General features: G+C 48.1%; 2 protein-coding genes across 2 annotated transcripts; both read left to right on the top strand.

The window, feature by feature from the left end:
* The first annotated feature begins 4181 nt into the window (after window positions 1–4181).
* LOC135392489 (uncharacterized protein K02A2.6-like) lies at window positions 4182–6389 on the top strand. The gene has a single exon (XM_064623197.1). It carries the CDS (start codon window positions 4182–4184, stop codon window positions 6387–6389), a length of 2208 nt encoding a protein of 735 aa, XP_064479267.1.
* Window positions 6390–7192: 803 nt separating this feature from the next.
* On the top strand, window positions 7193–8203 carry LOC135392488 (uncharacterized protein K02A2.6-like). Its single transcript, XM_064623196.1, has one exon. The coding sequence runs from the start codon at window positions 7193–7195 to the stop codon at window positions 8201–8203; it is 1011 nt and encodes a 336-aa protein (XP_064479266.1).
* Window positions 8204–12681: the final 4478 nt, after the last annotated feature.

The following is a 12681-nucleotide window of genomic DNA, read 5'->3' as shown; positions in this document are numbered from 1 at the left end:
CTCATGAAAAAGGAAATAAATGTTGCTGCTTTTGTTCTACTCCTCGCACTGAAATAAATCATTTAAAATAATTGAACCTCTGTATGCAATAAGAGGATAAGTCGAAAAATCCCAAAATGAGAAAAGGGGCCTGATATGATTGTCCGTCCCATCGACACACATTCGTTTCCCGTTTTTTACCATGCTGTTGCGGGCCAACAAATCGCAATAAGGTCCTAAGTTTTCATTGGCGGGTGCATACTGGAACAACAACAACTTTATTTTCGGCCTTGGAGAGTGGGGAGTTTCATCGCATCGTTAAATGCTTGATTTCAGTGCGAGGAGTAGAACAAAAGCAGCAACATTTCTTTCCTTTTTCATGAACTGAGACAATGTTCACGCATAAGAGCGGAGCGAAATGTCGAACTGGCCACAAATTTGGTAATGTAACGACACAACCATAAAGCATAATCGTCAAAACTACGCACTATGGTTTGCTATCGCCGCGTCATCGAAATTTAGGTTACCGGCCAGTCTCAAGGTCGAGGCTCAAAGTTATGGCGACAACACATGCCCGAGCGCCAATGTGGCGCCATCTCTTACGTGACAGCAGAGGCTTCAAGGTCGTAGCTCTACTGGAAGAAGCAGACGACAGCGGCTCACATATCCCGAGCCGAGCGCTACCGATGCGCCATTTATTAGGCAAGAGCAGAGGTCGCTCCGCCTCCCGAGCCCTCCTATTGGCGCGCCATTTGGAGGCGGATCCTCTCTCGCTCTTGGTCACCAAAGTCAAGGATAGTCATTTGAACCACCTGGGGTACTTTTGATGTGCGCTATGTTCTGGTCTTTGCTCTGGTCTCCCTTCAAATCCGCGTATTCAAAGAGCACAGCGCAGCGAGGAAAAGGACGCAGCTAATTGGTGGGGAGTAAGGAGGTGTTTTACAGGCTGTTGTTGTTGTTGTTGTTGGCTGGTTAAATAACTAGGGGAGTTTGAATTTGCGCAAGCGAATTCTGCTACCCCAAAAAATAGAAACGGTACGATCGCACCACAGAAGGTGCGAGCGCATCGCAAAAGTTCACCGGGGCGAGCGTCTCGACCGCGACCACGTAGGACCGAGCGCACCGTTCACATCAAGGATCATAGTAATGTCCACGCACCGTCTAGTATACGGCTTCTAGTCCAGATTTCACAATAAAATTAATAAGAGCATTGAAGGCCGCGTCCCTGTGCTTAGCGTCCCATACGCATAGGACTTTCTCTATGCTGAAGTCTCTGCTGTCGAGATGGCAAAGGGTCTGCCTCAAGATGCCTCTTTGTGCAGCATGTTTTGGACAATGCATGATGATATGCTCAGTGTTTTCCACTGTCCCGCACAGTAAACAGTTGGACGAGTCCACCTAGCCCACTTTATGAAAAATCGGGCGACCATATAGGGCACATTAAGGCGTAGACAATGCAGGAGAGTTTCTATGTGTCTGGGCGTTTTTGAAGGTATGGTAAAATTGAGCTCCGGGTCTAGCGCGCGCAGCAGTGACGGACCACTGTCGGCTTGGTGCCATTATGTCCTGCGGATGTCATCAGTCATAGACTTTAGGAGAGATTTGATGATCTGTGTTTCTCTGCCGACAACCCGCTGCGTGCTTGGTGCTTGGGAAGGCAGCGCGCAGTGGCGCGTGGGCAATATGTACTCGTATGTGTGATAGTCTATGCTATAGAAGTTACGAGAAAGACAACGACAATGTGATCTGGCGCGTGAGCGTCTGTTGGGCTTTTGGAATGCTTGGATGACTGTATCTGTGTTCCTGGGAATTGGAATAAATGGTTAAGACCACGGCCTCAAGTTATTACACTGGCGACGGAAGATGGGATCTACAGCGCCGAGAGATGGCTTTCCAGACATGAAGATGCTCGTGGAATGAGGTATCGAAATGGAAGGTCACGAGGATAGAGCAATGGAACACGTCAACCAAGTAAGCGGTCAGCCACTCATCGGACGAATGTCCGAATTCTGCCCGAAGACGGGAAATTTTGAAATATACGTCGAGCGTTTTGAGGCGTTTGCGCGAGTTAATGGTCTGACGGCATCCACAAAGAAGGACATGTTCGTAACGGTTTTAGGTGATGACGCATACGTCACGTTAAGGAATTTGCTATTTCCTGCGACGCCGGAAACCAAGAGCTACGATGAAATGAAAGAAGTGTTGACTAAACACTATAAGCCACGCCGGTCTGTGGTAGCAGAGAGATATGCTTTCCATAAGCGTGTTCAGCAGAGTGAAGAGCCGGTGGAAGACTTCATTGTCGAATTGAAGAGGTTAGCCCTAACATGCAACTTCGGAACATTCCTGAACGACGCTTTGCGAGATCAGCTCGTTAGTGGAATACGGAAAGAGGCCGTACGCTGTCGGCTGCTAGCTGTTGAGAACGGCAAGGAATTGACATGGGAAAAAGCCTGCACCATGGCGTCTGCAATGGAAGCTGCCGAAGGGCAGTCGAAAGAGATGATTCTACGGCCATCCGGCAAGACACCGCAGGAAGTGGACACAATGTGGCAAGGTCAAGAGGACACGAAGGGAGGAAATCGTCCACGGAAAGGAATGAAGGGTGGAAATAGACTCTCTGGTCGGAAAAAAGACCCATCGTCGTGCTACAGATGTGGATTTCAACATTCGCCAGCCAAGTGCCCTCATCGTAAGGCAAAATGCTTCTCCTGTTCTAAGATAGGACATTTGGCGTCAATGTGTAGAACTAAGTGTGACATGAAGTATGTCGAATCGACCAGTTTGCACGAGCTCGAATTGCACAATGTAACTGGCCAACGAAATGAGCCATTTATGGTCGAGTTAGAGATAAACGGAAACAATATTCTAATGCAAGTAGACACTGGGTCAGCCGTGTCTTTGATGTCTGAAAAAGAAGCGAAGAGGCATTTTGGTTACGTGCAATACAGGCAAGTGCAAACAACGTTGCGAACCTACAATGGTAGTACCGTACCTGTTAAAGACTGTGTGGATGTAAAAGTCATGCACAATGGAAATGCCTATGAATTGCCATTGCTGATTGCTAAGAATAGGGGCAACAGTCGCATGCCAACGCTTCTTGGACGTGATTGGTTGAGGCATCTAGGGTTAAACTGGCCCCAGATAGCGAATGTTAACACCGTCAATGAAAAGGGGATGGTTGAATCCTACAGGGATGTGTTCACTAAAAACATGGGTGTGATAAAGGATTTCAGCGCATCTATTGTATTGAAGGAAGGAGCACGCCCAGTATTCTGTAAAGCGCGTCCTGTGCCGTATGCTCTGCGTGATAAAGTCGAAAAAGAGCTGCGCGAACTTGAAAAACAGGGTGTCATAAGTCCTGTGCAGCAAAGTCAGTGGGCTACACCGTTGGTTGTAGTGCCAAAGAACGGAGGCAATGGTGTGGGATTTTTGCGGGGATTATCGTGTGACTGTTAATCCAGCTATCACTGTTGCACATTACCCATTACCGTTACCTGAGGATGTTTTTGCATCGTTGAGTGGTGGAACACATTTTACTGTTCTCGATTTATCTAAGGCGTACTTACAGTTGGAAGTTGATGAATCCAGTCGTGAGCTGTTAACGGTAAACACTAGTCTGGGACTTTTTCGCATGAACCGACTACCATTCGGTATTGCAAGCGCGCCGTCCATTTTCCAGTCTGTAATGGACCAAATCACAACAGGCTTACAGGGTGTCGCCTGCTACTTGGACGACGTTTTGATTGCAGGTCGAGATCGTCATGAGTGCGTAGAACGGACAGAAAAAGTCTTGGAAAGGCTCAGAAATCACGGAGTCAAGGTTAACAGTGACAAGTGTCAGTTTTTTCGGTCCAAAGTCACATACTTGGGTCATGAAATAGATAAGGATGTCCTTCGTCCCACTTCAGATAAGCTGAAAGCCATCCGGGAAGCTCCCACACCAAGTAATGTCACTGTCATGTATTATCATGTGTTAAGTTTCAGTTTCGTTTCATTCTTCTATTGTATGGTCTACACTATCGCCGCCAGGGGGATCGTTGTCGTGGTGTGAGTTATGGCGACATGTGAGGCGTGTATGTAGCGATGGCTGAATGCTCAGTAAAATCCTTTGCAATCTCATCGTGTACCTGGCATCCGCATCCCTGATCACTCGGAACACCACACTGGCGACGAGGTAAATCCAACTGGTCGAAGAAATCATGGCTCACGGCACTATCACGCCTTTTCGGCATGGTGGGAACTGGTCCGCATGGCGTGACCGGTTTGAGTTTTATTGTGAGGCCAACGACGTGACCACCGAGGAGAAGAAGAAAGCCCTTCTCCTGTCATTCTGCGATGAAGAAATATACGGTATTGTTTGTGGCATGGTTCTGCCGCAATCGGTTCGCCAGGTACCGTATCAAGAGTTGCTGAAGCTTCTCAACGATCGTTTTGAAGCGAAACCGTCCGAGCTGGTGGGACGTTCCCAGTTCTACAGAAGAGATCAACATGAGGGGGAGTCGATTGATGACTTCGTATCGGCGCTGAAGGTTTTGGCTAAAGAATGCAACTTCGGTGAAGTCGCGGTGTCGGGTCAGCGTTCTGACGCAGCCAGTTCCAACGCGGCGACCCAGGCGGCTTCCGCAAGTGAAGACAGCGTGACGACAGCAGCACCGGCAACCGCAGCAACTCGGACATCCGTGACTGTGCTGCAGCCTCAGTCCACCAGTTTGCCTCTTAACGTGATGTTGCGTGACAGATTCGTGTGTGGACTAAGGGATACTCACCTTCAACAGCGTCTGCTCAGTGAACGTCACCTAACGTTTCGAATTGCGTACGACATGGCCAAGGCAGCCGATGCAGCTGCAACCCACCAAGCTCAGTTGAGAGCACGAGAGCACAACGGAGAGGTACACGCTAACGCGAAGACAAATACTGGCCTTGGACTGGCTCGGAAACCCAGAGGGAACGACGGGAAGCCTAAGGACAGCTTTCAGAGGCACGATTGTTACCGCTGCCTGGGGTCTCACAAGCACACGGATTGTCCATTCAGAACAGCAATTTGCTTTTCATGTGGCAAGCCTGGACACTTGCGGAAAGCCTGTCAAAAGCGCAAACAAAAGGGCGGAAAGACTCATGTGGCACAGGAAGAGCAGAAAGACAGTGATTTGTACAACTTGCACCAAGTACATTCTGTGCATTCTACTGTTCCCAGGTACGCTGTAACTCTGCGCGTGGATGACAAGCTTGTGCCCTTCGAGGTTGACTCTGGTTGTGCTCACACACTTATAAGTGAAGAAACATACACAGCTACTTGGATCAAGAAGCCACCCCGGCTCGGGCCAGTTGAGGTAGGCTTGCAAACGTGGTCGGGTGAACCAATGAAGTTAAAAGGTTCGGTGCAAGTCAGAGTCAGGTGGAAGTCAAAGGACTATCTGTTACCTCTTCTGGTGGTGAAGGGTACCGGGTGCAGCTTGTTGGGCCGCAACAGGTTCCAGCCGCTCAACATCAAGATCAGTGGTGTCAACAACGTTTCCGCTGCTACCAGCATAGATGCATTGCTGAGCAAGTTCTCATCAGTGTTTGCGGATCCTTGTGAAGGACATGCTGGGCCACCAGTTGAAATAGAACTTAAGCCAGATGCCGTGCCACAGTTCAGGAAGGCACGCCCGGTTCCTTTTGCCTTGCGCGGGGCAGTGGAGCGTGAACTCGAGAAGTGGGAAAAGCAAGGATTCATCTCGCCAGTTCAATATTCGGACTGGGCTACTCCAGTGGTCATAGTGCGTAAAAAAGACGGTGGGATCCGCATGTGCGGTGACTATAAGTCAACAGTTAATGCTATGGCTAGGAAGGCTTCTTTTCCTCTACCCACAGCGAGTGAAGTGCTTGCGAGTCTGCAAGGTGGCAGTGTGTTTTCGACTCTCGATCTGGCTGAGGCGTATCAGCAGTTGCACGTGACAGAACAAACATCAAAGATCCGTACAATCAACACACTGAAAGGGCTTTACGCCGTCCACAGGCTCCCTTTTGGTATTTCGGCTGCTCCAGCCATTTTTCAAAGATTTATGGAAACCATTCTGGCAGGAATTCCAGGCACAAGTGTGTACCTGGATGATGTGATTGTTGCAGGGAGAACAGACGATGAGCATAAACAGAGGCTGGAAGCAGTGTTACGACGACTGTGTGATGCCAATCTGAGACTAAAGAAGTCTAAGTGTCATTTTGCTATGCCGGAGGTTCGCTACCTAGGGCATCGCATCAATGCAGAGGGCATTCATACGACCGAAGAAAAAGTGCAAGCACTACTGGATGCTCCAGAGCCAACAAATAAGGCGCAGCTCCAACCACTTTTGGGGATGTTAGCATTCTACGATAAATTTCTGCCAGATCGGGCATCGACAGCTAAGGATCTCTACGAGCTACTGTGAAAGGAGACTACATGGTCTTGGGAGCCAAAGCATAAGGAGGCTTACAACAACCTCAAGCAGCTATTGAACTCGCGCATTGTGTTGGCACACTACGATGAAAGAAAGCCCCTCCTTATTTCCTGCGATGCTTCTCCTTATGGGATTGGGGCGGTTCTGTCTCAGCCTGACGAGCACGGTGAAGAAGCCCCGCTAGCTTTCACCTCTCGAACTTTGGGCCAAGCGGAACAGAATTACTCCCAACTGGACCGGGAGGGACTGGCAATTATATTTGCCACAGCAAAATTCCATCAGTTCATCGCCGGTCGCCATGTTACCATTGTAACAGACCACAAACCACTTCTGGGAATTTTGGGCAGTAACAGACCGGTTCCAGAGGTTCTGTCTCCGCGGATGTTGCGCTGGTGTTTGAAACTGGCCGCTTATGATTATGACTTGATCTATCGCAAAAGAAGCGAAAATCAGAATGCTGATTTCATGAGTCGTTTGCCCCTAGAGAGCGACTTGGATGAACCAAATGCGCCGGCAGACGTGCTTATGTTAGAAGGCTTCAAGTCGCCGCCACTTTCCATAATGACATTCTTTCGGATGTGTTTAAAGCAGTGCAAGCAGGAACTGTGCACAAGCTTACAGATGCGCGTTTCAGGCCTTACGTTCGGTTAGCATCTGAGTTATCAACCCATAACGGCTGTGTAATAAGAGGTTCACGTGTAGTGATTCCACCCCGAGCCCGAAGGAAGGCTCTGGACTTGCTCCATGCAGGCCACAGAGGTATCGTTGCTGCCAAGGCCTGCGCCAGAGCCTACATGTGGTGGCCGGGCATGGACTCTGAGATTGAGCGTCAGGTTCAAGACTGTGTCATCTGCCAGGAAAACAGAAGGCTTCCGGCGAAGGCTCCCGTACCTCATTTCGAAGAGGCTTCTCGACCGTGGCAGGTCCTTCACTTGGACTTTGCGGGACCAGTGAAAGGCTTCATGCTGCTTGTAGTGGTGGACTCATTTACGAAGTGGCTTGAAGTGAGGAACGTGCACTCAGCTTCGTCGATGACTGTAATCCGAGAGCTGAGGTGGATCTTTTCCACCTTCGGTATCCCTGAAAAGATAGTTTCGGACAATGGTACGCCTTTCGTTTCCGCTGAAATTCAGGACTTCTACAAGAGCAATGGTATTACCCTGGTGACTAGTGCACCATATCACCCGGCAACCAATGGCCTGGCGGAGAGAATGGTTGCCGAGGTAAAAACGGCGCTTCGGAAGTATACTCAAGGGTCGATTGAGTGTCGACTGGCTCGTTTTCTTTTCAAACAGCATTCAACTGTCAGCGCCAGCACAGGGGAGACACCAGCTGTTCGGATGTTTGGACGAGAGTTTCCTTCGAGTCTGGACTTGCTTCGTCTTAAAAGGAGAACAGCGTACGAAGACAGGAATTTGTCAAGAGCCAGAACATTGGCACCGCAGCAGAGGGTCTGGATACGCAATTTTAATGGCACCCCGGCCTGGATACCAGGGAAACTTGTTGAGCGTCATGGGCTGCGATCATGGATTGTCGACACAGGAACAAGACTGCAACGCAGACATCTCGACCACATCAGACGGGCGGCAAGGGAACCTGAGGTGGAACATGCCCAGCAAGAAATCCACATATCTCCGGCCACAGCCTGGGGAGCTCTACAAAGTCCAGATACGGTTATAGACGAGGATTCCACGGATTCTTCCCGTGTGGCCGTAATACCCACAAGGAATCGTGAAACAGTGCGTGACTATCCTACAAGAGCTCGGAAGCCTCCGGGTTGGATGAAGGACTACGTTTTCGCCTAGTAGGGGGAGATGTCATGTATTGTCATGTGTTAAGTTTCAGTTTCGTTTCATTCTTCTATTGTATGGTCTACACTCTGGCCAGGGGGATCGTTGTCGTGGTGTGAGTTATGGCGACATGTGAGGCGTGTATGTAGCGATGGCTGAATGCTCAGTAAAATCCTTTGCAATCTCATCGTGTACCTGGCATCCGTATCCCTGATCACTCGGAACACCACAGTCACAGAGTTGAAGGCTTTCTTAGGGCTCTTGAATTTTTATTCAAGGTTTATCCCAAACACTGCGACTGTGCTTGAACCGCTGTACAAGCTCCTGAAAAAGAATGCACAATGGCAATGGTCAGCAGACTGTGAAAACAGCTTCAAAAGGGCAAAAGAGTTGTTGCAGAATAGTCAAGTTCTTGCATTATACGACAGTAAAAAGCCACTGAAGGTGACCTGTGACGCATCATCCTACGGCCTTGGAGTCGTATTATCACAGTATGACGGCGAAACTAACAGGCCAATTGGGTTTGCCTCACGGACTTTGTCCGGTGCTGAGCGTAACTACGCCCACATTGAAAGAGAGGGCTTAGCCATAATATTTGGCGTAAAGAAATACCACAAGTATCTTTATGGTCGTCATTTTGAAATAGTGACGGATCATCAACCGCTCATGCAGATCTTTAATCCGAAGAGGCACTCTAACCAAGTGGCAGCCGCCAGAATTCAAAGGTGGATAAATCTGCTCATGGGCTACGACTATGGGATCAAATACAAGAAGGGTCGTGAAATAAGCCATGCAGACTGTTTGTCGCGGTTACCCTTGCCGGAAAACGAAACAATGGAAGAATTCGTGGATTACTTTTCTCCATTTACTGAAATACCCTTCACAGCTCACGAGGTGGAACTAGAAACTAGAAATGATGTGGTATTGAGCAAAGTGTATGACCTCGTAATGTGTGGATGGCCACAGAGAGTAAACGAAGAGTACAGGCCATATTTTGTACGTCGTTATGAATTGTCTACTGACCAGGGATGTATTTTGTGGAACAATCGAGTGATTATTCCACATTCGCTTCGACATGCAGTGTTAAGCTTGTTGCACGAGGAGCATCCTGGCATAAGTAGAGCAAAAATGTTAGCACGAAGCTGGGTATGGTGGCCTAATATGGATGGAGACTTGGAAAAACTAGTCAAGGAGTGCAACATTTGCCAAGGCGTACAAAAATCCATTCACTGCGTGCCCTTACAGCCTTGGCCACTTGCAAGCAACGTTTGGGAGCGGATACATATTGATTTTGCGGACGTAAAAGGGAAATCCCTCTTGATAATCGTGGATACTTACTCAAAGTGGGTCGAGGTCAAGATAATGACATCGACGACAGCAGAGCAAACCGTTGAGGCTGTCAGGACATGTTTCGCCGCGTATGGGCTTCCTGTTGAGGCAGTAACAGATAATGGACCGCAATTTCGGTCAAATGAGTTCAAAACCTTCTTGCATGAGAATGGAGTAAAGGACGTTTGTACCCCTCCTTATCATCCGCAGTCCAAGGGAGCTGTTGAGAGAGTAGTGCAGTCGGTAAAAAAAGGGTTGTTGAAGGCACGTTGTGGAGATAATGCTAAGGGGAAAAAAAACGCACCTTGCAACACCAGATTGACAATTTCCTGTTTGCGTATAGAGCGACACCTCACACATTTACGGAAAAGTCACCGAGTGAGATCTTTCTGAGGCGTCATGTACGCACACGATTATCGATGCTGAAACCGAACTCGTTGACAAAATTTGCACAAAGGACAGCACACAACAAAGTGAAGGCTGATCAGAGAAGGGGGAAGTCTCGGGTGTTCGTCTGTGGTCAAGACGTCTATGTGAAAAGCGTAAGAAATGAAAAGATAAATTGGTGGCCAGGAAAAGTGATCAGGGTGATGTCCGACGTGACATATCTGGTGAAAGTAGGGGAGAATGTTCGATTTTGTCATGCGGATCATCTGAGGTTGCGTGGTGATGAGCAGTGTTTTTGGCCCGAATTTCGTGAGCCGGAACCAGAACAAGGAACACCTGTGAATACACCTGTCGTTCCTGAGACCATTGTTGGTCCGGCGTTACCACTACGTCGGTCAAGCCGAATGAGGAAGCAACCTGAGAGACTACGATATGTTTAAAGACGGATTGGTGGAATAGTTGTGTGTGGACTGCTGGACATCGTGTTAACCGGTGGCATGACGTGCGAGTGTGTTTTCTAATAAGGGGTGAGGTGTGATAGTCTATGCTATAGAAGTTACGAGAAAGACAACGACGATGTGATCTGGCGCGTGAGCGTCTGTTGGGCTTTTGGAATGCTTGGGTGACTGTATCTGTGTTCCTGGGAATTGGAATAAATGGTTAAGACCACGGCCTCAAGTTATTACAGTATGTACCTCGCGGATCAAGAGAGACTCATTTCCACTCTATTGCGCATGCGCCGGTGTTATTCCCACTTCTCGAACTCTCACGCGAATGAAGTATGTCAGAACACCTAACCTAACTGACCCTCGTACAGGACTCGACACGCGAACGAAATGTGTCAGAACACCTAACTTAATTGACCCTCGCGCCGGACTCTCACGTGAATGAAATATGTCAGAACATCTATCCTAAGCGACCCTCGTACAGGACTCTCACGGGAACGAAATATGTCCCAACACCTAACCTAACTGACCCTCGTGCCGGACTTGCTCAGCGCGCCCGTCACACCAAACTTACCCAAAGGTGTGTGAGTGCACTTGTGAAATCCTGACACATTACACGAAATAAGCATGATCACATATAAAAAAGTGATAGTTCTCAGATGAGAATACCATGAATATCATGATACACCATACCCAATGAAAAAAAAGTGATATTAAAATTCAGCTGTCCAGTCTCGCCAAATATGTTCGCGTACATGCCCGACCACGGTTGGCGTTGGCAAGCCCGTACCCGGCCCGGGCTTTCGGTAAGCCCGGGCCCGTGCAGTGCTCTAGTCTGGACACCAAAGCAGACAATCAAAAAGCGATGGTGCATGACAAATCAACTTTATTTGTCCCCGGGAACTGCCTCCAAAAAGCCACAGTACATATCTTTTTACGTCTTGTAACAGGCTTCACTGGAGCTTTAGGTGCTTCGACATCGAAGGGCAGTTCAAAAGCCAATGCTGAGCTATGTGCGTCGTTGTTGCCGATGGCTGCGGGAGAACTAAAACAAAACAAAAAAATATATTGATGGTCCGTAACTCAGCACGAAAATCACTGCTATGATAGTCAATCGATCTTGATTTCGTATTTGAACACAAAGGCATTCGTCGAATTCGACGAATGTTCGTAGATCACACTGAATGAACGGCTGCGACGCGCATGAGGGGCAACTAGCATAACCACACATAATTTGATTAACGGCATATCAGAAACGTACAAGTTACGGCACTGCACTGCACAATGAAGCGCCGCTAACGTACCGAGTGACCCGTTTAATGTTGTACGTAATACACTTAACGTGATAAACGTGCATTACTTCCTTCAGTCACAAAAAAGTAATCAAGCTTGTCTTACCGTTCACCTGCAGTACGTCGGAAAGAGTGCAGACTTCCACTCTGACGATTTCCGCGTCCTTTGGAGGTGCAGGGATTCCATGTCATGTTCGACTTCCCGCTGTTGTGATGATGAGGTGGATGTACCATTCCGTTCTCACATTAGCAGTTCGCCACAATCTAAATCTAAAGCATTCCCGGAGGGAACAATGCTCTCCTGTGGATTTCCCGTGGAAAATCTGAGGTGGAGATCCGGACGTCCGAACATTTTGGGGAGTTGACATGTAGAGGATGTCCTGTGGAGCTCCGCGTGGCCGCAGTTTTGATATCCTGTGGAAGTCCTGCTGTGATCCTCAGAGGTCATAGCAGCGGACATGTATGGGACTGTTACAGCTCATGCACCCACAGCTGTCTTAGCAGGATTATCAGCCTTAACAGACACGTATTCAAAATGCATAGTGTTTTTATTAGAATTTATTGTAACAGCATGTAACAGATAGAAAAACACCGTAGGAACTAAGAACAATATATTTTTAAACGCTACAAATGCAGATAGCATGTGAATGCAGTGTTAATTTTCAACGTTCACCAGGCTCACAAATTCTGCACAGCATACTTGTGCAATTAAAACGCAAAACCCCGCAAAAAAAGTACAAGCACTCGTAATATATGACAGTCAGGACCAGTGCACATTTGTGCATTCAAAAAAAGAAAAAAAATAGCAACAAGAGATTGGGCCACTTAGCCGAAAAGCTTTGGAAATGAAGTCGTATTCACTTCCAAACAGAAAACAGACACTGTACATTGGTGTTTTCGCGAGCTTCTACAAGTACGAGAGCCCTGTTCGTCTGTTGGTCGAAATGAAGGGTGACATGTGCAAGTCTAATTCGATTGCGTGCACAAACAACAGTGATGTGAGAAACTGCTTTGCGTATTAAGTCACTGTGGAGGTAAT

Source organism: Ornithodoros turicata, chromosome 4 (assembly GCF_037126465.1).
Source record: "Ornithodoros turicata isolate Travis chromosome 4, ASM3712646v1, whole genome shotgun sequence".
NCBI classification, from domain to species: domain Eukaryota; kingdom Metazoa; phylum Arthropoda; class Arachnida; order Ixodida; family Argasidae; genus Ornithodoros; species Ornithodoros turicata.
This window is presented reverse-complemented; position numbering and strand designations above follow the sequence as displayed.